The 25,681-nt window shown below is 43.4% G+C and overlaps 2 protein-coding genes across 3 annotated transcripts; one reads left to right on the top strand and one right to left on the bottom strand.

The window, feature by feature from the left end:
* The first annotated feature begins 218 nt into the window (after window positions 1–218).
* il17ra1a (interleukin 17 receptor A1a) lies at window positions 219–25,574 on the top strand. Of its 2 annotated transcripts, XR_014870295.1 has the most exons (12): window positions 978–1,163; window positions 1,916–1,940; window positions 2,243–2,389; window positions 3,371–3,492; window positions 4,122–4,248; window positions 4,863–4,910; window positions 4,992–5,149; window positions 6,700–6,771; window positions 6,906–6,996; window positions 8,541–8,645; window positions 8,793–11,438; window positions 22,862–25,574. XR_014870295.1 is itself a non-coding variant. In XM_085138442.1 (11 exons), exons 1-11 carry the CDS (start codon window positions 1,071–1,073, stop codon window positions 10,196–10,198), a joined length of 2,394 nt encoding a protein of 797 aa, XP_084994568.1. In that variant the 5' UTR covers window positions 219–1,070; the 3' UTR covers window positions 10,199–12,151. The 2 variants fall into 2 exon arrangements, 1 of the variants encoding a protein (XP_084994568.1); XM_085138442.1 differs by lacking the exon at window positions 22,862–25,574 and having other exon boundaries at window positions 219–1,163; window positions 8,793–12,151.
* Window positions 3,325–22,920, bottom strand: tmem121b (transmembrane protein 121B). The gene has a single exon (XM_085138448.1). The coding sequence runs from the start codon at window positions 22,372–22,374 to the stop codon at window positions 21,196–21,198; it is 1,179 nt and encodes a 392-aa protein (XP_084994574.1). The 5' UTR covers window positions 22,375–22,920; the 3' UTR covers window positions 3,325–21,195.
* Window positions 25,575–25,681: the final 107 nt, after the last annotated feature.

Below are 25,681 nucleotides of genomic sequence, written 5' to 3'. Positions count from 1 at the left end.
TTGCTTTCAGGTCTGGTTGAGCCCTCGGCTTTTATTATGCTGTATGTGTATATTTTGTACAACTTGTACAAAGTTCATTTAAAAACGTGCTAAATAAAGGAAAATGATCCAGCTCTCTGGTGGTGACTGTACCTCAGCGCAGCTCGAGCATCATTGAGGGGACGTCACCCCGTGGAGTCGGTTCACTGCTCAGCTGATGGTTTAGTTTGTTCCTGTTGCTCTCGTGGCGGGATGTGTAAACGCGGCCCTGCGGGGTTTAATTATTGTGGCATCTGCGTCAACATCTTTGAGTAAACTTATTCCTCTCGGCTGTGCGGATCCGTTCACAGTTTACTTCTGGCTGTTTGTTCTTGTCTGCTGTGAGCAGCCGACACATGAGTTACGTTCAAATGTGACGCTGCACGTTACACCTTAGTGTTCCCGCCCCCGACCTTCAACTTCACGGCCCTCCCCACGACGCTGCTTTGAGCCTTTGTGAGTAACGACAGTAACGACAGTAACGAAGCTTCAGAACCAGGAAGAGAACGGAAAATTGATGTTTCGTTCACTGTCAGTGAGAAAAATGGGAGAACCGGGTACCCTTAGTGGGAGGCTGAATTCTTTACACTAGAAACAATCTATGAACGTTGCTCACTGACGCTGTTCTGTCATTTACTGCTGTCTCTGTTTGCACAGTGTTAATGTGCAAGTTCAAGTTTAATGTAAATGTTGAGGCGTTTCTTAAAATTGAACGAGTGTGATGGGCTCAGTCATTTATAAATCCCATCATAGCCTCGGCTTTAGAAGGCGTCGTTCACCGTGCGTGAGTCGGAACAAACGAATCATCGCGATGATGATGAAGTGTTTCTTGAATTATCCATTATTTTATATTCAATCTCCTCAGAGTCAACAGAACAGTAGTCTAAATTCCCACGGGTCCTGAAGGTAGCATTCAGTAACTTACTGTAAATCGAGCAGGTTATGTCACATCGAGCAGGAAGTTTTCCAGTTACACCCTGTCGGGGGTTTTCGCTTCACTGTGGACAGAGAAGCGTCTGACTGAGCGACTGTTGTTCGTTTGAAAGGAGAAGATGAGGCTCCATCGAGCGCTGCTGCTGTTAACGTGCGTGTCGCTGTCGGCCACGCTCAGGATTTTATCCGGACGCCTCAAGTGCTCTCGACAGGTGAGAAAGGTTTTACAGTAGCGTGGTCCATCCAAGTTTGTCGAACACAACAAACACTTCCTGTTCCTGTTTGTAAACGTTATGAAAATAATTTTAGACAAACTTGAAAAGAAACTTTGTTTGAATTTTCCTGGTAGAGAAAGAAAGTTTGTGTTTTTAAAGAATTCGATATTTTTTTCTTCTTTACGTGAGATTATTGTTTCTTACACAGTTTGGAGCTACATTTTGTTTAAGGCCAATTTTTCTCTAAACAAGGATTTTAAAATAAAACTATGAGCACTGTTCGTAATTCATTTAACTCAGTGACTTACTTAGAGAGTAGTCCTCGTACCTGTTTCATGATTTCATTTGATTGTATAACAAGTGAAGATTTTTTATTTTCTTTGGTGTTTGTGTGGCGAAGAACAAAGTCACAGTTTAACCGGTAACTGCGCACAATGCTAATGATTGACAGCTGTTGATCAGATAATCAGTGTTCGTGTGTCGGTGTGTGAGGCGCAGCGTTGTACAGCAACTTAAAACAGAACATCCGGGCATTCAAACGGCTGTTTGCTGAATGAATATTGTAACAGTTGTTGTAAACATCACGTTCACGTGACTCCTCTTCAAATAAAAAAGAGAGTAACGTCCCTACAGGTGACTGATAGGACCTGAAACTGGCTCCTAGAGGAGCCGATGGAAACATTTTCTAACACTGAATACTACACGTCTCCTTACTGATGTTCTCTTTCTGTCCGTCTTTTCCTCTCCAGGATTTGAATTGTGAAGTTCGTAAAAGTGAGTGGATTTCTGCTCTTCAGTCTTCTTCTTGCTGCTGCTGCTCAGATTTCCTGGTTTGACTCTGGTTCAGACGGCAACAAGAATTTGGAAAACAATCAAACAAAAATTATTCTTTAAATGCACCAATATTACATTTGGGAAGAGTTGTTTGTGATGTCGTGCTGTAATATACCAGGAAGTAACAAACACAGTGTTGGAACAGAGCAACAAAAAGAGAGACGCACAATTAACACAATCGCTTAAACTAAAAACCTTTGCTTTGGGACAATGACACTGTTCTCGTGTGTGTGTGTTTGCAGCGAACTGTCTGGACAAACGCTGGCTGAGAGTTCATGATTACACTCCCAGCAACCCAGAGGAGCTGCAGGTGTCCGTGCACGTCAGGCCAGATGAGGCAGGACTCCTGCAGCCAGTGCTGGAGGCTAGTTGGAAGCTAAAGGATGATGGTGAGTTAGTCTGAGGGGATGAACAACAGTACACACTGTCCATCACAGATCCATCAGCTTTTCAACAATCCCTGATTTTAAAACTGATGATGATGATGATTTAAGTCAGGACAGTTATTTATAACGTGGGTGTTTTTTCATTTTCCATCTTTATTTATGAAGCACTTTAACATAAAACCAGAGTTCACAAAGTGCTGCACATGTACAAACAGCATAAACAACAACAACAACAAAATAAATAAAATTAAACATTGAGTCAACCCCTTGAAAGATTTTTATCACACTTTGTTTCACAAATAGTAAAAACAAATCTGATAAGATATCAGGAAACAAACTGTTACATTAAAACTATTTTTAATTCAATTTCAATTCAATTCAATTCAATTTTATTTATATAGCGCCAAATCACAACAAATGTCACCTCAACGCGCTTCATAGATACAGAGAAAAGCCCAACAATCATATGACCCCCTATGAGCAGCACTTTGGCGACAGTGGGAAGGAAAAACTCCCTTTTAACAGAAAGAAACCTCCAGCAGAACCAGGCTCAGGGAGGGGCGGGGCCATCTGCTGTGATTGGTTGGGGTGAGAGAAGGAAGACAGGATAAAGACATGCTGTGGAAGAGAGACAGAGGTTAATAACAGATATGATTCAATACAGAGAGGTCTGTTAATACATAGTGAGTGAGAAAGGTGACTGGAAAGGAAAAACTCAATGCATCATGGGAATCCCCGGCAGCCTACATCTATTGCAGCATAACTAAGGGAGGATTCAGGGTCACCTGGTCCAGCCCTAACTATATGCTTTAGCAAAAAGGAAAGTTTATTTGGAAAAGAAACAGAAGATCAATAATAAAAATGCGCGTTTGCACACTCTTGGCGTTTACTCCAGGTTACGATAATGTGTGTGTTTTTGTTTGTTTCTCACTGCCTCGTGTTTCTCGGCATTACCTGAATATTTTCTGCTACATTCACCTGCAGGTAGTATCCACTTCCTAAACGCCACCGAGCTTCATGTCCTGGTGGAATCCACCAATCAGAACCTGTGTGTTCGATATTCTTTCAAAAAAGAGCTGCCGATGAGGAGTCCATCAGGAGAAAAGGTGAGAGTGGTTTTCAGTGTTGTGTAACTTTATCCCTGCAGCAACATTTAATGCAGACAAAGCTTCAACTTCAATGATTGTTTGCTGAGCTCTGACCAAATGATTTGAACAAAGGATGAACGTACACAGAGAACATGATGGTTGTTCTCAGTGCAAACTTCTAACCTGTAAAGGAACTGCTGATATAACCACTGCTCACCGCAGCATCATCGCTGACGCTGTCGGGATCCTCTTTCCTCCACTATCATAACAACACATTTGATCGGTTGCAATGATGGAGACAATTTACCAAAGTTTAGCAAAGCTGAAGCTAAAGTTCATTAAACTGAACATGTCTTTTTTCATCATTACAAATAATACAAAAAATATCCAATAAATCGATATTATTAAAAATGGACGAGGATACTTCAAGTGCTGTGAAGTACTGCGTTATTTTAACCAGCCATACACAGAAAACTACTACACAGGTCCACATACATTTTGTCATGTCACTGATTATTCCCATCACGCTCATCCCACTGTGTGAGTGAGGATCAAACATGCACCAGCACGTCCAGCAGCGGCGTTCGTACTGGTGCAAAGGTTTCCCGTGTGTGCTCCTGACGCTCGGCGATGTTCTTGGCTTTCAGTGGTCGTTCTCAGCTGATATGCTGGTGTTGGACCCGGGGCAGAGCTACCAGGTCTCCGTCTTCAACATACCCAAACCAGAGCTGCACCACAGCAGCTACGACATCAGGGAAAACGTCCGAGTCCCTGGTGAGTAGAATTCAGAGCCAGTGTTTGGTTGTTCCCGTTTGTCTTTCTTGGAATAGTTTGGGATTTTCTGTTTATTCATTTTTGTTCAGAGTTTTTCTTGTTGTTATTTTTTGAACTTATACAATCATTCGAATGGTCCTGATGCATCTCAATCATCCAGGAAAATAAATCTCCAAAAGTTGATTCTGTTCATCTGGACGTAGCGTTTTCTGGGAGAAACGTTTCGTCACTCAGAGACCGAAGAAGTCACTTGGATGAGTGACAAAACGTTTCTCCCAGAAAACGCTACGTCCAGATGAACAGAATCAACTTTTGGAGAATCATTCGAATGATTAGCTGGAATATACTGGACTAAATACTTACAGAGGCCCAGCTGTGTGCAGTCACACACCCTCTCCTTTCCATAAATCACTGGTTGGGAAACTCACGCCGCAGATATCCTGAAGACTTGAATGTAAAAAGTGTTTGAGACAAAGTGATGTGATCCTTTTTCGTTGTCATCATAAAGATCTTTTCAAATACAGAAATCTGTCCCATGGCAGGTTTAATGACTCGTGAAGCTCTTAGACGATCTTCTATAATCGATTTTCTGAAACTGTTTTTGGTTTACTCAGGATGTGAAGATCCAAAAATGAGGAATACACAGTTCTGCACAGAGAGAGGTACGTCACAGATAGAAGCTCTAAATCCAGTGAGAGTCAGTAAATCTTATAAAGCACGTGTGTCCTGTTGTCTGCTGACAGGAAGTCTGTGGCAGCCCGACATCAGTCTGAGTCAGGTCGCTCTAGCTGATGGAAAACCTGCGCTGGCTGTGAGCTTCAGCCCCGACAGCCTGTGTGAGCAGTACATGGTTATTGTTGACGGCTGCTCTTCTAAACAGGACAAACAGAGTTTAAATAAGGTAAGAATTAATAATGTGATTATGAAATATCAGGTCTCTCCTCCAAGTGTCTGTTAGTACAAATCGATTTCTCTGCCTCACAGAAACCTGCTATAAATAAAATTTAATCATCCTACATATTCAAATTGTTTTGTGTCAGAGCAGCACGCTCCGTTTTGTGTAACTATTTTTAAATCCCGGTAGCTCTGCAACCACGTGAGCTAGCGCAAAGATTTTTTTTGCATATTAAAACCGGAGGAGTTGTACTTCCATCTTATGCCATCAGCTTGTCCTCGGTCACAGTTTCCTTCCACATATAGCTTTGCAAAAACTGCATAAAAAGCACTTGCAGCAACAAAAACATAATATTCCAGAAACACGCTTTGCTGATCTGATCAGCTGTTCATAACACTTCCTACGTTGGAATAGACGTCAGCACGAACTATCGCATGTCCGCCATGACCTGCCTGAAACCAGAAGTGACGTCATTTTCACGGAAATGTAGTTTTTTACCGTCCGGGCCTCATGAGCCTATACTGGTGTTTTTAAAAGTTATGTTTGACTTTCTGACTTTCTGTGTGGTTTCTGGGATGCTTAGGACTCATATTGCACTGCTGGAAATAGTTTATTTTGATGCATATGCTGCTTTTTTGCAAATTTGCATTATAATATTTATTTTAGTTTTTCCTGCAGTGTATAAAAATTGGTGTATTTCAAAAATAAAACTATGAAGACACTCAAAATAAATTTCCTGTGGTGGGAAACTATTTTGTGCAACTTTTTTGTATTTACAGTTTTGAGGGATAAGCCTCTTAAATTTCTCTAACTAGAAATATATGTTAAAAAAAACAAAAACGATTTTCAATTTTTTTGTAGTTTATTGCACTTTTTTGCAATTTATGTAATTACTATGCACTTAATGCAGACATATTATTAAAATTTGGGCTGTAATGGTTGTATTGATGTATAGCAACTTGAAATGCTCCCAAAAATGGCTCCACAGCATGTAAACATATAATATAAGCTCTGGCGGACTTGGTTCTATGGTAGGTCTTAAAGGGTTAAAGAGTTCATGTGCAGTTAGCAGTTTCATTTCAACAGCACTGTCGTCACAGTGGCCTATATTCTGTACCTTAACCTAGTTTTTACACATTTCTTCCGTACAGGAAACGTCGTTCTGCCTCTTTCTGCAGTTTCTTTTCTTTTTTTGCGTCACTTGTAGAAAAAGCTGCTTATCGTGTGTAAACTACAGTCATATAGAGATGTTACCTTGTAAAGCACGACTGATGAAATAATTGCCAGACAATTATAATTTATTTGAAATTGGAGTATTTATTGAATCATGTACCATTTATTACAAAAAGAGATGTAAGATTAATTTGCATATGTTGGTTTTAGGTTGATGTCCTGTATCAAATATACGCTCCAGATTCGGCGTTACGAGGTTCGTGCATATGCACGTCCAAAAAGACGAAGCTGGACATGAAAATAACAGAATTTTATTTGGTGAAACATCTAAAATATTGTTTTTACTGTGTTGTTTATTAAATGTTGGTCAAACTCGTTTTCAGGCGAATCAGACCCTGAATGTAACGTTCAGCCTGGATAGTTGGCCGAGATCCTGCTGCCAGTTTGATGTTCAGGTAAAGCTTTCAAGCCTGTTCTGCACAGTGATGCTAGTTTAATCATATTTATTATTATTTTAATTCTAATAATTCACCATTCTGTAGGATCCCACTTGACCTGAGTGCACACGTTCATGTTGTCTTTATTGCAGATTAAACCTTATTTCACACAATGTGGTGAAGACTGTACCCGTCGAAGGAGAACTCAGAACATTTGCCCCAGTGTGACGAAAGGTCCTGCAGGTCAGTATCATGTTTGAGTCAGAGGGCGGCTGAATGCTCTGTCAGGTGAATACTTCATAAAGTAATGATAAGGTCAGGGGTTTGATTCCCAGCATTTTCCGTAAACGTTGTTTCGTTTCATCTTTTCTGACATTAGTTCTTCTGTAACACTGAAAAGTCTCTTACTGACGTTTCTAAAGTGTCGTGAGATGAATAGTTGTTCTTAATGGCTTAATGGCGGCCCACATGAGGGTTCAGCGTCTGCGCGTATCCACCCCGCACACATGTGGAGTTTAGCTGCGTTAGCTTACCCACTCTACAGCCCACCTCCTCCTTTCATGATGTGCTGCATCTGTTCTCACTGATGCTTGCTCTGCTCTTGCTACTGTTGCTACTATTATAACTCAAACCAGCTTCTGCATCTACGAGGAAAAGTGGGTTTAACAGCCATTTAACTTTGACTTAAATGTAACCAAATAGTTTGGTTTTGGAACAAAGTAGCTGCAAAAATTGCTCAGATACCCAAAATAAATGTTTCTGGGTTTTAGTTTAGTTAGGCTGCTGCAGTCAGTTGCTTTCTTCATTTTCTGCATCTGTCGGAGAACGAATGTTACATGGAAATCACTTAAACATAGAAAAAAGTGCTTGTGTGAAGGTGAATGAGGCAAGATGTGTAAAGGTAGCAAAGCTAGGGCAGGGTAAAAAAGTGCTACGTAAGAAGCAGCCATCATCACACCAGGTAGTGGGTGGGATCTATTTGGGGGACAAGTGAAGAGTTTGTCCTCTTAGGCTACGTTCACTCTGCAGGTCTTGATGCTCAATTCAGATTTTTTGATCAAATCCGATTTTTTGTCTGCTCGTTCACACTACAAATAAAATGTGACAGCAAACGTGCTCTAGTGTGAACGCTCAAAGCGGCCGCATGCGCAAAAGAAGACGTCACACACAACGTGCTCTGTTTAGACCCAGAGCAACAGTATGTTTGACTGATGGTCTTAATATAAAGACTTCAGACTTCACGTTTCCCAATTTTTGCTTTAAGTTATTTTGTTATTTACATAATAATGTAAATAAGCTAATAATGATCCTTATTGCTGCTTCAAAGGATAGTTGCAGATTTCTGTCAGAATCTGCAGATTATACAGAACAAATAAAATGTTCACGTTTCTCCAACGTTGTCTTCCCAACAGTTTCACTGACATCTACACCGGATGGCCAGGAAGCGTTCGCGATGTCTTCTCGGGCGCTGATAATTGGGAATTTGAATCAGATTTGAAAATATCGGCTTTGTGCCGTTCACACTGTCATACCATGATCGGATATGGGTCGCATAAAAAATCTGATTTGATGCGTTTTCGCCTGCAGTGTGAACGTAGCCTTAGTTGATGTGTTAGCAGCAGGAAACACTGGCGAGTATAATGATGAGTTCCAGGGTGGCCGAGGCTCGCTGAAGCACACGGGGAGCGAAGGCTAGCCGGTGTCGTCCGAGCTAACAGACCAGTTACTGTAGCTCAGGTGTCTGTTCATCTGTTGGTGTCACATTGAATTGTTTTTGTTTCTTACAGCATTCGCAGCAGATCATGCCCCTCCCTACGGGTTAGTTTCCCTGGGAGTGGTGTCCATGTGTATACTGATGGCAGCTGCTTTGTGTGTCATCTGCAGGAAGCCAGGTTAGTCGCCTTTAAGTTCTTTATCCAGTTCTAACTTCAAAGGTTTTGGTTGGAGACGTGGCTCTCCATCGATTTGTGTACGAATGTTATGGTTTCACTTTGCTCTTCGGTTGCTGATGATCCTCTCGTGTTCTCTTCTACTTTCAGGGAAAACTAATGTCAGTGCAGGACCGAAGGGAGTTCAGGAAGTGCAGCAAGTCAAACAAAAGCCCAAAGTGTTGGTCATCTACTCACAAGACCACCATCTGTACAGGGACGTTGTGCTGAAACTCTGCACCTTCCTCCAGACAAAGTGTGGCACCAAGGTGCTGGTAGACCTGCTCGACTCCACCTCGGTGGGCATGGTGGGTCGCCTGCGCTGGCTCGAGTGGCAGCGGCAGCAGCTGAAAGATCCCTCGGACAAGATTCTCGTGCTGTGCTCGCAAGGCGTCCAGGCGAAGTGGAAGGCCATGTGTGGTCAGGGACGAGTGACGTTGAAGGAAGACCTCCTGTCGCCCACAGACGACATGCTCACTCCTTTTCTCAACCTCTTTCTGCCAGAAATGCACCAGGCAGGCACGCTGGGCAAGTACATGGTAGCTTACTTTGATGACATCAGCAGCGAAACAGACGTGCCGTCGGTTTTCGACATTGCGGTGAAATACAGGCTGATGAAGCACTTCGAAGAGCTCTTCTTCCGCATCTTAGACATCGAGAAGTATCAGCCAGGGCAGGTGAAGCACATCGAGGGAATCGGTGCAGACGAATACTTCAACTGTCCCTCAGGTAGAGCTCTGAGGACCGCCATCGAGACCTTCCAGGCCCACCAGTTTGAAAATCCCGACTGGTTCGAGAAGCAGTGTGTGGTTAGTGAAGAGGAGGTGCTAAAGGACGCCAACATGCTTATTGAACAGCTGCATATTCCTCCTGTCCTTGAATGCGTCCCTCTAATCAGAGATGAGTTTCCTGTCTATGTTCACGATGTGGAAATCAATGCAAACAGCAGCAGCATTCACATTCTCACCCCCGAGCTGAACCCGGAGACTCAGCTGTCCTCAGTCATAGAACTGATCCCTGCAGTCAACCCAACAGACCGACATCAGCATCCATCAGGCCTGGACGACGTGCTGACAGAGTCCGTCTACGTCGCCGAGCCCGTTTTAAACAATCCACCGCCGCCCAGGCAGAACTGGATCTCCCTCGTCGATGAACCTTTTAGTCACATTCCCACTGAAGATAATGAGGAGGACTCCTGGATATCTCTGAACCAAGCTTCTGCTTATTTGGACCAAAGAAGCCAAGCTCCGCCGAACTCCCTGGACTTTAATTCTCCAGAGTCGTCGTGTACAAGTGTCCCCAGGCAGCATTTCCCCCCCGCTGGGATGGATAACTCTGAACATGTGCAGATCGAGGAGAACGAGGCTCAGGAGCCAAAAGGACCGAGCAGTGGCTCCGATCAAGGCTACAGCTCAAAAAACTCCTCCCAGCACGACTGTGCATTTAAAGACGAGTCACTGGCGGCTTTGGCAAAGCTGCAGAAGGAGCTGTTTGAAGGATTTGACATTACAGTGTGACGTATATTTGATGATCTTACTGGAAACATGATGTTGCTGTGGCAGACTGTTCCTGTCGGCTTCTTCTTTGGTGTTAATCGTTCACAGAGTTCGCAAACCAGCGACTGCCGGTGCAGCTGATCGCAGGGAGGGCCAGAAAGTTCCACATTTAAAAGTTGGCAATAAGCAAAAGACCTTTGACCAGTAATGTGCTTGTGTAATATTACAAATGCTTTAATGGGATATTTAAAAGTCTTTAAAGTTGCAAATAACGGTTTATGTTGTGTGACTGTAGCAGGAGGATGAACTACTGAATTACTGAGAGTTTGGTTCCTGCAAAGAAAAATCCAAAATGCATTTAATGTGATGTTTTTAAAGCTGTACTGCAGCTGCGTCATTAATCGTTCCAGCATCGCAGCCTGACTGTCAGCGATCAGTGTAGTTATACTTGTGTTACTCTGAAACTTGTGTTGTTAATGTTGACCCGACAGTTGTCGTGGGAACATGAGCGGGTGATGTTGTAGGAAACAGCTCCAGCATGAATTTAACAAAATATTTGCATTTGGTTTAAATGAATTTGTAACAGCGTTTTTTGCTAACGGGCCCCCTACACAGGTGTGATTGTGCTGCTTACAGGAAGTAGACTTTGTTTCCTTTCCCTGCCTGCACAGACTCTTTGTTTGTCTCCTCGGACATGTGGCCTAAAAGCTGCATGTTGAAAAGGCCAGAGAGGAAGCAGGGCACATTTAAGAGCCTCTGGAAAACCACTAAACATGTATATATGCCTATATAGGTGTGAATGTGAGTGCGAATGGTTGTCTGTGTGTTGGCCCTGCGACACACTGGCGACCTGTCCAGGGTGTACCCCGCCTCTCACTCTAAGACAGCTGGGATAGGCTCCAGCGCCCCCACGACCCTGAAAAAGATCAGGGATGGATGGAGGGATGAATGCATACAAGAATAAAAGTTTAATGGCGAATCAGTGGGTGAGGGAGGGGCTTGGCATACCTGAACACACACCTGACGCCAGGGCTGGACTGGGACAAAAAATCGGCCCGGGCATTTTGACTAGAGACCGGCCCACCAAAAATGTGACGTCATAGAGGGATAAAACCGCAAAGGATTCTGGGAACTTGTGGCAAGCGGTACTAGCGCACGCAGGCTTTCAATTGAACTCAGTTACACAGCGATAAAAAGAAACACAAAAAATGGCAAGAAACTGTTGTATTATTAACTGCAATAGCCGGTGTTGTGCCAAAAAGTGATTGTCTGCCAAAAACTGATCGCTCGTATTTAAATTGCTATAAGTAACTTGTTGGGCTATAATATGTGAAACATATGTCAAATGCATCCCTCATGGATGACATAAAGTCATATTGAGCTACAAACAACATTAGTGTAACAAGGTAGAAGCCGCAATCAGTCTTTGGCAGTGACTTTTATATAACCTTTATTTATGTTGTTAAAAAAAGTCTAATTAACATTAAAAATGTATTTTGTAAGAAGTAGTTGGACAGCAGAAATGGCTCAAATATTACAATAGTTCTGTAAAAATATTTAAAGTGGGGATAAAGGAGCGGATTGGTTATAATGTAAGTACAATAACACAGAGTTGTAAAGATACTTGAAAAAACAGATAGTTTTTTAATTCCATATATAGCCCCTTTGTAAACGCTGTTCACCGAAGTCTATTTACCAACATAGATGTTACACATAAAAAATACACACAAACATTGGAAATCAGTTTTTGACACAACACCTGTTGCATGACAGCCACAGGAAGCCGACGGGTAAAGAGATCAGTTGTTATCGGATTACGTCGTGGAAATTGTTTAAGCCATGTTTCCGAAGTAACAAAGAGCCGATGGATGGCCTATAAGATTGCTAAACAAGGGGGAGGGTGCATCCGACCTCCTCGGCTGTAATTGGTCCAGCCCAGAGTCGATCATGACCAATTGGCCAATCCAACACCTTTCATTATTTATACCCTTCCAAAAAAAAATTTTAAAAATCAATCGGCCCATAAAAACAAAAAATCGCCAGAGGCCCACTGGGCAAATGCCCGGTATGCCCGATGGCCAGTCCAGCTATGCCTGACGCCTAAACCAGGCAAACAAGAAGTGATTTAAGTTGGAGGCAAATGAATATTTTCAGATCAGAGTCTTGTATTTGTTCCCTTGAGAAAGGCTCATTTTTCCATCTCCAGTCTAACGGTGAGTGACTGATGTAATGTAGTTAACTGTAGCGTGATGCTGCTTCGCTAGCGTGTGCAGCACAGCTGTGAACGACGAGCACTTCTCATCACGAAGCTTCATCGTTGGTTCTGAAGGACCTGAAAATCAAATCTGATGTTTTTCCTCCTGTTTGCTGCACAGATGTTATTTTATGCTTCGTACATTTGTGTCACATTTTCAATCCTCACCTTCTGAGAACATAATCCACAATAAAAAAAACTCTCTGTTGTTTTTAATTGAAAGTATTTATTTCAGGTTTCGACCGCGTGACTCTTCTGACACATAGAGTTGGCTACATAGATTATATCAGTACAGATATACACCACACAATTTTATAGTACAGGTCAGGTCCCCTCTGTAAAACCCATCAACATCTGTGTAAACTTAGAAGAAAAGCAAAGCTGATGCAGGAGTGTTAAAATCACCGTTTTTCACACGGCTAAAGAAGAAGAAGAAATCATGAGCGGCTCCTCTGAATCTCCATGTCTGTTAAAGCCTTTGGTAGTTTCAGTAAAACTGTGCACTGTGCTTGTTCATGCAGGTAAAGACCCACAACACGTCAGCGTAGTTTCATCTAGATACGGTCCTGCTAAGTGTTAGTCTCAAGCTTCATGTGCAAATCCCTCAGAAACTGTGAGGGAGCATTTCCAACAACACTGTCTACATATGCAAGTGTTTCAGAGATTACTGGCACAAGGAAATAATACAAAAATAGTATAAAATATATCATTTAGAGTACCATGGTAAACTATGATAAGCAGCAAACAAATAACAGAAACAAAGCCAAGGCAACGACATGTCATCTTATGAATATCTATAAACACCAATGAACACTCGTTAAAAAAGAATCAACGATTTGACCAAAAGTTCACTTTTTTCTGCTAAACATGAAACGTCTCTCTCAGATAGCTGCATGTGTGCAGGTCTCAGGGCTTCAGCTGTGCAGACGCAGCAGTCACAGACTGGTCCTGGTACAGTGCAGCCAGTTTCTGCTCCATGTGTTTAACTGGAATCAGTTTAACGGGATGAATGTCCTCGTCTCACAGAACGATTGGTTACATTGTAACCCGAGTTCTCTTAGTAACGAGACTATCACTCCACCTTCTTTATCCCACATACATGTATAAGATGCAGCTTAAGTCAGTGCAGCTGTGTAGTGTAGTAGTGAGACTACACGACGATCGTGGTTCGGGGGTTGAAAAGCTCATTTTGTAACCAGAAGGTTGCTGGTTCGATCCCCTGGTCATTGTGTCCTTGGGGAAGACACATCACCTACTGGTGTTGGCCAGAGGGGCTGATGGTGCAATATGGCAGCTATAGCAACTGTAGCTGCCTCCACCAGTGTGTGGATGAATAGTGGAATTGTAAAGTGCTTTGAGGGTCTCGCTATATAAATGCATTATTATTATTACACCTTTGGAGTGGGAGTTGCAAGCTTGATTCCCACCTGGTACCCAGTAAGGCAGGGGTGTCGAACTCCAAGCCTCGAGGGCCGGTGTCCTGCAGGTTTTAGATCTCACCCTGGGTCAACACACCTGAATCAAGTGATCAGTTCATTAGCAGGCCTCTGGAGAACTTCAAGACATGTTGAGGTCATTTAGACATTTCAATCAGCTGTGTTGGATCAAGGACGCATCTAAAACCTGCAGGACACCGGCCCTCGAGGCCTGGAGTTGGACACCTGTGCAGTAAGGGATTTCTACCTCATCGTCTTCACGGACCTGATTGGTTCGTGGTTGTGGGCCTGGGACCAAGAAGGTTTACCCTCACAACAGTGGTCCACTAGCCTTTGCTTCATTATTCTATGGCAGACAGAGGGGCAATGCACTGGCTGGCACAAAGACGCCACCATTCACAGGTGCTAAACTGGCTCATGGAAGGCCATTGTCCTTCAACGCACATATTAAACAAATATGTAAGACTGCGTTCTTCCATTTGTGCAACATCTCTAAAGTTAGAAATATCCTGTCTCAGAGTGACGCTGAAAAACTAGTTCATGCATTTATTACTTCCAGGCTGGACGACTGTAATTCATTATTATCAGGATGTCCAAAAAACTCACTGAAAAGCCTTCAGCTAATCCAAAATGCTGCAGCAAGAGTCCTGACAGGGACTAGAAAGAGAGAGCAGATTTCTCCTGTTTTGGCTTCCCTTCATTGGCTTCCTGTTAAATCCAGAATTGAATTCAAAATCCTGCTCCTCACATACAAGGTCTTAAATAATCAGGCCCCATCTTATCTTAATGACCTTGTAGTACCATATCACCCTATTAGAGCACTTCGCTCTCGCTCTGCAGGCCTACTTGTTGTTCCTAGAGTATTTAAAAGTAGAATGGGAGGCAGAGCCTTCAGTTTTCAGGCCCCTCTTCTGTGGAACCAGCTTCCAGTTTGGATTCAGGAGACAGACACTATCTCTACTTTCAAGATTAGGCTTCAAACTTTCCTTTTTGCTAAAGCATATAGTTAGGGCTGGACCAGGTGACCCTGAATCCTCCCTTAGTTATGCTGCAATAGACGTAGGCTGCCGGGGGATTCCCATGATGCACTGAGTTTTTCCTTTCCAGTCACCTTTCTCACTCACTATGTATTAACAGACCTCTCTGTATTGAATCATATCTGTTATTAACCTCTGTCTCTCTTCCACAGCATGTCTTTATCCTGTCTTCCTTCTCTCACCCCAACCAGTCGCAGCAGATGGCCCCGCCCCTCCCTGAGCCTGGTTCTGCCGGAGGTTTCTTCCTGTTAAAAGGGAGTTTTTCCTTCCCACTGTCGCCAAAGTGCTGCTCATAGGGGGTCATATGATTGTTGGGCTTTTCTCTGTATCTATGAAGCGCCTTGAGGCGACTTTTGTTGTGATTTGGCGCTATATAAATAAAATTGAATTGAATTGAATTGAATCAGCACTGTCCAAGTCCCACAGAGGGACAGCTGGTCACCAGATGGTGTGGGGAACACGGTAAAGCGTGACCCTATGAGGTCCCTTAAGTGTGACAAGAATCCTGTGGTAGTTTTTGTTGGGAGCAACACAGACTGCCTTGGCTGCCACCGAGCTGAAGGGAACCTAAAAGCCTAACTAGCATCTCCTGCAGAAACAAAGGATTGTCACAGGCCATGACGTCCCATCCTTGTTGGGATGGGAAGCTCCGAGTGCACTCAGTGCACTCAGTGTGGGGATTGCGTATCAGCCTTGGTGCCAGGAGAGAAGGCTGTCAGGGAGCAGAGAGCTGGCAGGTCTGACAGGCTTTAAGATGACCCCGAACCCTGCTGCAATAGGCTGCTGGGGCTTCCCATGATGCAATGTTTCTTTTCATGTTTAATACACCACTCTGCGTTTAATCATTAGTTATTTCTCATCTCCGGCTCTCTGCCACGTGGGTGTATCTGTTTCCTGTGCACCTCCCTCACCCTGGTTCTGCTGCAGGGTGAGTCCCCTTTAACTTGTGTATTATTGGTCTAAAGAACATCCTAAGGCAACACTTGTTGTTAATTTGGCGCCATATAAATGCAGCTGAACTGAACCCAATTAGATGTGTCAGATCCAGCCTGTCTTATTCCTTCACGGGGGAGGAGCAAGAGAGACGCTGAGTGGAGATAATTCAGAGCCAGAGTGGAGGCCACTGGTACCCTACTCTCTCTGCCTTAGACAATGTCATACCATAGCACATATAATATAATAACAGCCTCAACATCAGCATCTGGAACATGTAAGGCAGAGAGATAGTCTCGACACAAACACAACAGAAAACTGCTTTTAAGGGTTCGTGCAACAACATCACACAAGTTTCCGTTTCAATCGCTTCCTAACACTGGAGTCGAATAATGTCGACATTTTCTGCAATTTTTTGCATATTTAACACATTTTAAAGTGTTTGTCAGTAAATCTTTTAAGCAAAGTGCACATTTTGAACTTCCTCCAGACGATCAGTGCTGCAGCGTGAAAGTTAAAAGGCTTCAAACTCCTTCATACAGCTTTAGCTTTGACAGTGAGCACATCATCGTGTCTGACAGGTATTATTATTATTATTATTATCAGTCTGCTTTGCAATGTGTTCTTTGTCCTTCAGCCTGTAAAGAGCTGGACAGCGCTGAGGTAACACGCTGCTGGACGTGTAGACGTCAGTATTGTTTCACTCAGATTTCCTTCACCTGCTGTGAGAAGGTTCAATAAAATCGTTTGTTCTCAATGAAACTAAAAACCTTAAATATAGTAAACAGATATATTTAAACAAAGTGCATCAGAAACAAGCATTTCTTGACAAAACATTTTTTCTAATCTGGACTGAAATTATGAAAAAAGCAAAGCATGTTTGCTGCCAAACAAACAGGTTATAATTCTGTTACGTCCCCGCCGCCGCCGCCGCCTTTCCTCAACAATCATCTACGCTGCACACACTGGTCACGAACACACCGACACTCGCCGTCGTTAAAGTTCACTCCTCTCCAAAGCAATAGGCACTAAATCATGTTCAGATTACTCAGACTTGATATTGCACACATACTATAAACTTTACTTTACCAGACGTGATCGCAAGATACAGAACAACGAGCTCATAAAGCAGGAGAGAGACAGCCAGTGATACCAGCTGATGTAAAAGTGTCCTATTAATGTAAAGTCCTATTATTATTATTATTATTATTATTATTATTATTATTATTATTATTATTATTATTATTAGGGATGCACCGATACCGATACTGGTATCAGGGCGGATACTGTAAAATGTGTGTGTACTCATACTCGTAAAAGTTAACCGATACCATGAACCGATACTAACTTATTTCATTAATCAGAGGGTGGCTTGTCATTTCTGTTGTAGTTTTTTAGATTGGCCACTAGGGGGACATCCCGCGCTAAACAGGCACAGGGTTAGGCGAGTGAGACTGGCAGCTCCAGATAAAAAAGAGAAACTGGAGGCTGCTGTAGCTAGGCTAAACAAAATGTCAGCAGTGTGGAACAGCCAACTTTAACTCAGGTTTTGGAAAAGCGAAGAAAAATGTCAAGAGAAAATCCACGGGCAGTTAAAATAACAGAGGCTCGACTCATTTTATCGCTCTGGATGACCAGCCAATGCCGGTCGTGGAAAACATAGGATTGCACCGTCTTCTCAGCATACTCGAGCTGCGATATGAAATATAATAAATAAACAGAAGTGTTTATTTATTATTCTGAAAGCTCGAGACAGTGCCAATAGTTCAGTGATATTTGTTCAATTACAATGTGGAGACTCTGCAATAATTTAACAGAAGTGCTTATTTTTCACTTGAAATTTTTTTGTGGTCATTTTTATTAAGATTTTATTTTTTATCAGCAGAGAATAAAATAAAACCTGTCTTCCAATTCATTGCATTTGTGTGTGTGTGTGGTAGAAGTATCGGATACTCTGTATCGGCAAGTACTCAGATCCAAGTATCGGTATCGTATCGGTTTGAAAAAATTGGTATCGTTGCATCCCTAATTATTATTATTATTATTATTATTATTATTATTATTATTATTATTATTATTTTATTATTATTATTATTTGCATAGTTAACACACTTAATTGTTTCAGATCATTAAACAAATCTTACTACTAAAGATCTCCTGAGTAAATACAAAATGCAGTTTTTTAAAGATAATTTCACTGATTAAGTGAAAAGAGAAATCAAATAAGTGATCGTTTCACCCTCAGCAGCAAGAGCTGCAATCGTGTAACTGGAATAAAACAAAGGCTCATGTTACATTTATCTAAAACATAAATAAAATAAAGACTTTGGGAATAATATTCTGTGTATGCTGTGAGACATTTGAAGCTTCTGAGTCCCCGTTGAATTCGGCCGAACATTAACACACTTGTTTAAAAGAATAGCAGCAGACGTGCTGCTGTGCTGTTCTGGGTTTCAGCAGCTGGATGACTTCAGATAATTCGACCCAGCAAAGAGTGTAATAGACACACTGCTCCACCCTGTGATGCCGTCAAAGACTTTCAATGAAACAAATCCTTCAAACCTGCTGCTGCAAACACCTGATTGCAGTTTTTGCTGCCACAACGAGTTATTAGGTTGTATTTAATCTGATTATCTTTATCTAATATTAATCTGTTTAATGCTCTGAAATGTTTAAGTGTGATAAATATGCCAAAAACAATGAAGATATCAGGAAGGGGGTAATTACCTGTGCCCTCCCCAGCCTCACCTGGACGCAGACTGTCTCCCCCTCAGGTCTCATCTCAGTAAAATGATATATACACTCTGAAAACCATGAATTTAATACAAATTCAGTTCATTTATGTACACATACGTGTTCGTGTTGTTTAAAGCTTCTGACCGACTCTGTATCAGGTACAGAAGCTTGTGAAACGCTGACGTCCATGTTTCTTTTCTTCTGGAATCTTCCAGCCAGAGAATAATTGAACAAACAGCTAGAAATTCAAAAATGACCAAACATGTTCAGCCTTCACACAGAAAGCTGAAGGCTGAACTCCGACCGCTGCATTATGGTTTTTAGCTATTTGTAACGCACTGAGAGGCACTTACATCAAAATGCACCGCAGCTGACAGCGAGAAGCTAAAATCAGACTGAAGGGATGTTGATGAGCACAGCCAAAGCTGCAATAATGTGGCTGAACTCGATATTTCTGCTATATACTGAAAAAAAATCATTATTTTTCTCCTTTAATTGGATTTTGTGGAGAAACCAGTTTGAGCATGTTAGAAACAGACGTGCTCAGAGCGAGCTGAGCTTTCTGGGCTCAAACTGTAAATGATGAAGAAATAATGTAGCTGTTGATTAGACGCGTTTTTGTTTACTTTGTTTGTTTGTTTGTTGAACTTGAACTCTGCCCGTTTGTGACCAAAACAACTGCAGAGTCAGAACTCAGAGTGAAGAAGAATTAAAAGAGGATCTGACAGACGCCTCGGGGGGGTCGTGGCACTGTAGGAACGGGGGTCGTGGCACTGCTGGTTTGTAAGCAACTTACACACAAGTCTGCTCTATTTTCAGTACGATTAAAGACCAGCAGACATCACTGTCACTGATAGAAAACACTGATGTACATCAGGTGGAGCAGAGCCCGGCGTCGGGACTTCAATCTGGACTTTTCAGATTGCAGTTTGATGTCAGCACAGCTGCTGAACACACAGCAGTGTTGTGAGTCTGCAGGTGTCTGACTGTAGCACCTGTTGGCTGGCTCGTTGTAAGGCTGGTACAGGTGACACCAGGCATGTCCAGAAACTGGAAAATCCGTTTACGTTGAGCGCCAAACGCAGAAAGCTCGTCGAGTTTACCTGCTGCCACAGGCAGCTACGCGACATCATTTCCAACATAAATGGGAACACGCTGTTCTGAAAATAACGTCATCCTGTAAAGTAATGAGTCGTTTGTGTAAAACGGTAAATGGGCCGTTTCTTATCTCGTGTTTTTCTCCGTCTGAGCAACATGGTGTGACATCACCACCACCTGCACTATGGCCGCGGGTTCAACAAGCAGACAAAGCTCTGAGGGCCCCGTGAAAGGCTTCGTGTGCAGCAGAGTGAAAAAGTATTTGTTAAAGTATTTCCTTGTTTCTGCTTTTTCTTTCTTTTCGTTTGCATATTTGTCACGTTTAGTGTTTCAGGTCAGACCTGTTCAATAAAAACCCATCAAACACAGAACGAGTCTGACAAAGTGAAGCAGGCTACAAGAAAAACATCAGGACAGAAAGAAGGAAGCCTGACAGGGTTAGAACGCCATGTCAAAGGCTTTGGGAACCATAACGCCATCCACCAAGAAAACCTGGAACAGTGGTGAACCTTCCCGGGAATGCTCAGCTCTACAGTGGGTTTCTGCAGCAGGACACCAGCAAGTCCACCTCTAAATGGTAAAAAACATGAAGATGTCCTGATGGAAAAGTTCCTCCACAGTGAAGTTAAACTCACTGCCAGTTTTGCAAACACTTGATTTCAGTTGTTGCTGCCACAGCCAGTTATCAGCTTTAGGGGGCAGTCCCCTTTTCACACAGGTACAGGTAGGTTTAACTTTTTCCAACGATAAATAAAATCATCCTTCCTCATATAAAAGCACATTTTGTATTTAAACAGGTTATTTTTAAATCCTATTAGAATCAGAAAGTCTGATGATCTGAAACACAGAAGTGTGACAAACATGCAAAAGAAGAAATCAGTCAGATACTTGTTCACAGCTCTGCATGTGATTAATCACAAAGTGGTTTGGTAGTAAGCATCATCATTAACAACAAAGGCCAGATGTGCTGCCTGCGGTTTAATTAGTGAGTCTGTTGTAGTCTGACAGGCTCGGTGACCCTGGAGCTGCTACACAGCAGATTATTAACTTTGTTTAAATTTCAAATCACAGTCACTGAATTAATCAGATCATCATTAAGATCATTACGTAGCTGCCTTTGGGCCCACGGACACAGAAAGACCTGAATCAGCCATTTTTTTTATTGTATGCTGAACATTTTCTTGTCTTCCCACCAATGACACGTCTGTTAGCGGTAACACAGACACGGAGCCTCTTCGAGGCCCTTTAATAATATTTAGTTATGTTTAGATGCAGCTGGGAGGCCCAACAGGAGCGCACCACAGGAGATAAGATTTAGTTTCAGTCTGATTAGAAAATTGGTTTGTTTTTGTCTGTTATTTAGCAGCTTAATGCCTTTATCTGCACTGCTTATCTGATACCTGCTTTGCTTATCGCGTGGACGTGAATCCAAAAGCGTCCCGAGGCAGACACTCGGTGCTATTTGGGATTTTCCAGGTTCCAGATGTCTGTCCTGCGTCACAGGCAGAGACGGCCGCCACGGCTCTAGGACTGAGCCACAGCCAGAGTGTTGACATACCCGTGCGGACACATGTCGTTCTCGGACACGCAGTGGGAGAACTGGGCCGGGTTGCTGCCGCCAGCCAGCCTGCGGACCCCCCGGAACGCCACACACTGCTCCAGCAGCTCCAGCAGCTTACAGGCCAAGAAGAAGATGTTTTTGAACATGAACACGGACACCGGCATCTTGTAGATGTAGACCTGGAAACACCTGACCACCAGCAGGGGCGCGTTAACCACCAGGCCCGTGGAGAAACGGGCCCAAAGCCACCTGCAGCGCAGCTCGGACGCCGTGAGCTCGTACAGCCAGACCACCGGCACGGCCAGCGCCACAAAGTACACCGAGATCACGGTGTACTTGAGATAAAGCGTGGGGATCTCGTTCCGGAGCAGCATCTCCACAAGCGTGAAGCTGTCCAGCAGGTCCAGGCAGGTGCCCATGAAGCAGCTCTGGGAGTGGTGCCGCGTGGAACCGTTCAGGTCCTCGATGATGGAGTTGATGAGGCAGAAGAGCAGCGGCGCAGACAGCAGCATGACGATTTTGAAGCCGGTCGCTCCGAACGGGACCTTTAACGTGATCAGCTCCAGGATGGAGGTCTCCAGGATGAGCACCACCTTAGGGGTGCAGGCGATGACGTAGATGAGCCATGCGAGGTAGGCGTAGGTGAACTCTCCGAGGTTGCAGCCGAAAATGGAGCTTTTCTGGTGAAAGCCGCAGGCCCGCTCCCGCTTACTCCGCGCGTTCTTCATGAAGAAAATCCCCCAGCCCGAGATCACCACGAGGTCCGTGGCTATCCACGAGCACCAGTACAAGTCCGTGAAGATGATGAGGTAGAAATCCAGAACGCCGCCCTGGAAGATGAGGAGGAGGAAGCACAGCGCCTTGTACAGCATGCTCCTCTTGGATTTGTGCGCCAGCAGGGGAGCGGTCTGCACGAACTCCCCTGATGTCATGATGCTGGCGGCGGCTGCGGATGAGGTGACCAGGGCCTGGATGCTGCCGCTGTCCTCCGGGATGATGCTGCCGCTGGTGGTCTGGGTGTCGCGCCTCCTGCTTAGCTGGCCGTCTTCGGAGGAAAAAGAGATGGGAGAGTTGGGGCAATCGCTCGTTTCGGCTGGGAAATAATCGGCCTTCGGATTGTCTTTTGCAGTTTCAGTGACCATTGTATTTGCGCTGTCGCCTCCCTCTCAGCTGTTTTCTTCCCTCTAGCTGCTTTAAAGGTGGAGAGAACCAGCCAGGCGCAAAGAAAGGCACGGACTCGTGGAACGGATTCCACCTCCCTCTGCTTTTGCGCTCATTTCCATTCGTTTCTCACATTTTCACGTCTAAGAATGTAAAAATAGTGGTTTGCTGTTGAAAAGGCTTTGATTGCGGTGTAGTTGCTGTTAGTTTGGGTTTATTAGATCATGTGCTGCCGCTGGGTCGGATCAGGCTTCAATGTTCGCCCGAGCCCGGTCCCCTCTCCATCAGGTGCACGCGCGTAAGAGCAAAACTGAAAATGATCCTTTTTAAAGACCAGAGAGCTCTTTAATCCGAATGGAGGATTTCAGGTCACACCTGCATTTTGGAGCATTAACAAACAGACACATTCCGGTGTTGTGCCAAAAAGTGATTGTCTGCCAAAAACTGACTTCCGGTATTTGCCAAAAGCTGATTGCTCGTATTTAAACTGCTATAAGTAACTTGTTGGGCTATAATATGTTAAACATATGTTAAATGCGTCCCTTATGGGTGACATAAAGTCATCTTGAGCCACAAACAACATTAGTGTAACAAGTAGAAGCCGCAATCAGTTTTTGGCAGCGACTTTTATATAACCTTTATTTATGCAGTTAAAAAAATCTCATTAACATTAAAAATGTCTTTTGTCAGAGTAAGTTGGCCAAGAAGAGAAGAAATGGCAGCAAATATTACGATAGTTCAGTAAAAATATTTAAAGTGGGCATAAAGGACCGGATTGGTTATAATGCAAGTACAATAACACAGAGTTGTAAAGATACTTGAAAAACAGATAATTTTTTAATTCTACATATAACCTCTTTGTAAACGCTGTTCACCGAAGTCTATTTACCAACATACGTAAAGATATTACACATAAAAATACACGGAAACATTAGAAATCACTTTTTGGCACAACACCGGCAAACAGGACTGGAGTTCCTAAAGCAACAGTCTGTGTCAGGCCGCCATCACGGCCGGACGGAAGCTGTCATAATCGACCACAAACAGTATAGGGCACTGGCCCACTCCGCTCCTCCCTCCTTTTAACCAAGATGATCACATTTTACCGTTTAATCCGAGCTGCAGAGGAATGGACGAACCAAAGAAGCGCGAAGGAGCCGAACTGTTAATGAAGAAGGACGTCACAGCTCTTTCTTCTTTACTGGTTTATGGTCTTCTGTGAATAAACAGTATATCTCATAAAACCCTTAAAAGACTCTCCTGCAGCGTTTCTTTGACTCCACTTTCACTTCACGGTGGGGATTGTGACACTGTGGATGAATCCCTGACAGATCAGGTCTTTGGTTTCTCTTCCTTGTATACAAAATATATTAAATTGTGAACAAACTGAGTTAAATTCAGATCTAAACATTCATGTAAAGATGCAAAAAACCCAGATTTCTTTTACTGTTGATATTAGATTTCATTTTAAATTCTCATCAGCTTAGTTTTTTCTTCTGTTCAAATATGAAGTTGATTGAACTTAAATCAACCAAATGTTCATTCGTCTGATTTCTCGTTCAGGTGTTTATTGAGGGGAAATAAATCCAGACCTACCTGTGTGGAAAACCTAAACCTATTAACTGGTTGTCTCTGCAGCACCAATTCATGGCTCCATTTCCCACAGAACAGCATCAGGCCATCACACTATCACCGTGTTTTACTGTTGGCATGATCTTCCTTTGCTCAAATGTTATTTTTACACCAGATGTAACAGGACACGCACCTTCCAAAAAGTTGAACTGGTGTCTGTCAGCCCATCTCGGGGTCATCAGGATGACCTTTACGTTCCTGTTGCTCAGCAGTGGTTTTTATCTCGGGGCTCTGCAGGACACGTTTGTCCAGTTTCTTATGATGGAGCCATGAACACTGACTTTAACTGAGGCCTGCAGCTCTGTGGATGTTGTTCTGGGGACTGTTCTGACCTCTTGGACGAGTCGATGCTGCGCGCTGTAATTTTGGTCAGCCAGCCGAAAAGTAAAAATTAAAAAAAGCTTTCCTAAATAAAGGTTTTGTATGACTTTGGGTGTGGCAAGGAGGTTACGAAACGATCGATACGCAACCACAACAGCACATGAAAAGTCTGTGGACACCCCCAGTTTGAATCTCCACACAAAAAGGGCCCAGAGTTTGACCAGCAGCTGGTTTACACATTTAGCACCATCGGAAATATTCAGAATTTCAAGAACATTTTTAAATGAAGGAATTCTTCGAACTCCAGCAAGCAGAGACGTCGGGCAGACTGGAGGACAATTATCCAAAACACACAAGAGCTAAATGAGAGTTGTTGTTTTTATGTCGCACAAACATGACAAAGGCTGAAATTTGTTGTTCTTAAAAACAGCTGCTAATCAGAATGTTGAGTGAAGCTGATCCATGAACAGTCGACACAGCAGGCAGGTTTTAAACTTTAATGTCAAGTTAGGATGGATGGCTGTGGAACATTGAAAACACTCATTTCAGTATAAACATATGCATTCCAGTGGCATTCAACAAGTCAGCACCAGCTGTCAGGAGTGTGGGTCAGCGTCTCAGCTTCAAGGTTACTGAAGTCCGTTTGAGCTCAAGCAGTGACGTTCGAGCTGGTTCTGGGGAGGGCTTGCTCTGTGGCACCTCGAGCCCCCGGAGTCGGGGTTAGAGGCTGGTAGTTTTCACAAGTGTCCATGCTTACATCATTTATCTGACTGATACTGCAGCTGGCACATGTACGGGGCAAATATTCATGTCCAAATACAGGTGATCACCCGCAGACTGCTCCGTCGGGTGCACGGGGGTAGCAGATGCTTCGGTTATTGAGCAGCTCACGAACTCGGTCCACTAGTGGCTTCGACACATGCATTTTGTTCAGTAGTACTGCTGTAACCGTGAGAATCACACTGATGTGTCAGAGATCTGAGCTCAACGTCTCAGGTGAGAAACAGGTGACACGAGACTCAGGAGGGTTTCCTGAAGAACGCCCGACGCCCAAACCTTTGTTCAGCTGCCATCAGTCACACTGTGGACCTCATTTGTTCCACACAACAAACTCCTGTGTTTGCTCTGAGTTTTTGGAGCTGTTCAATAAGTGAAGCCTGACGGTAACAAAGACGCCGTCCTGCATCAGGACACTTCAGTCCATCGTTTGATTTTCTACAGTTTATGTTGAGGTATAAAATGCTTTAATGGCGTGAACTGTAGGAAGATGTCGTCGTTACAGCTAATTTATTAACCATCTGCACAATATATTTGCTGTCATCAGCGTTCATAAAG

This window comes from Neolamprologus multifasciatus, chromosome 17, assembly GCF_963576455.1.
Source record: "Neolamprologus multifasciatus chromosome 17, fNeoMul1.2, whole genome shotgun sequence".
NCBI lineage: Eukaryota > Metazoa > Chordata > Actinopteri > Cichliformes > Cichlidae > Neolamprologus > Neolamprologus multifasciatus.
The sequence above is the reverse complement of the archived record's forward strand: the minus strand, read 5'-3'. Positions and strand labels throughout refer to the sequence as shown.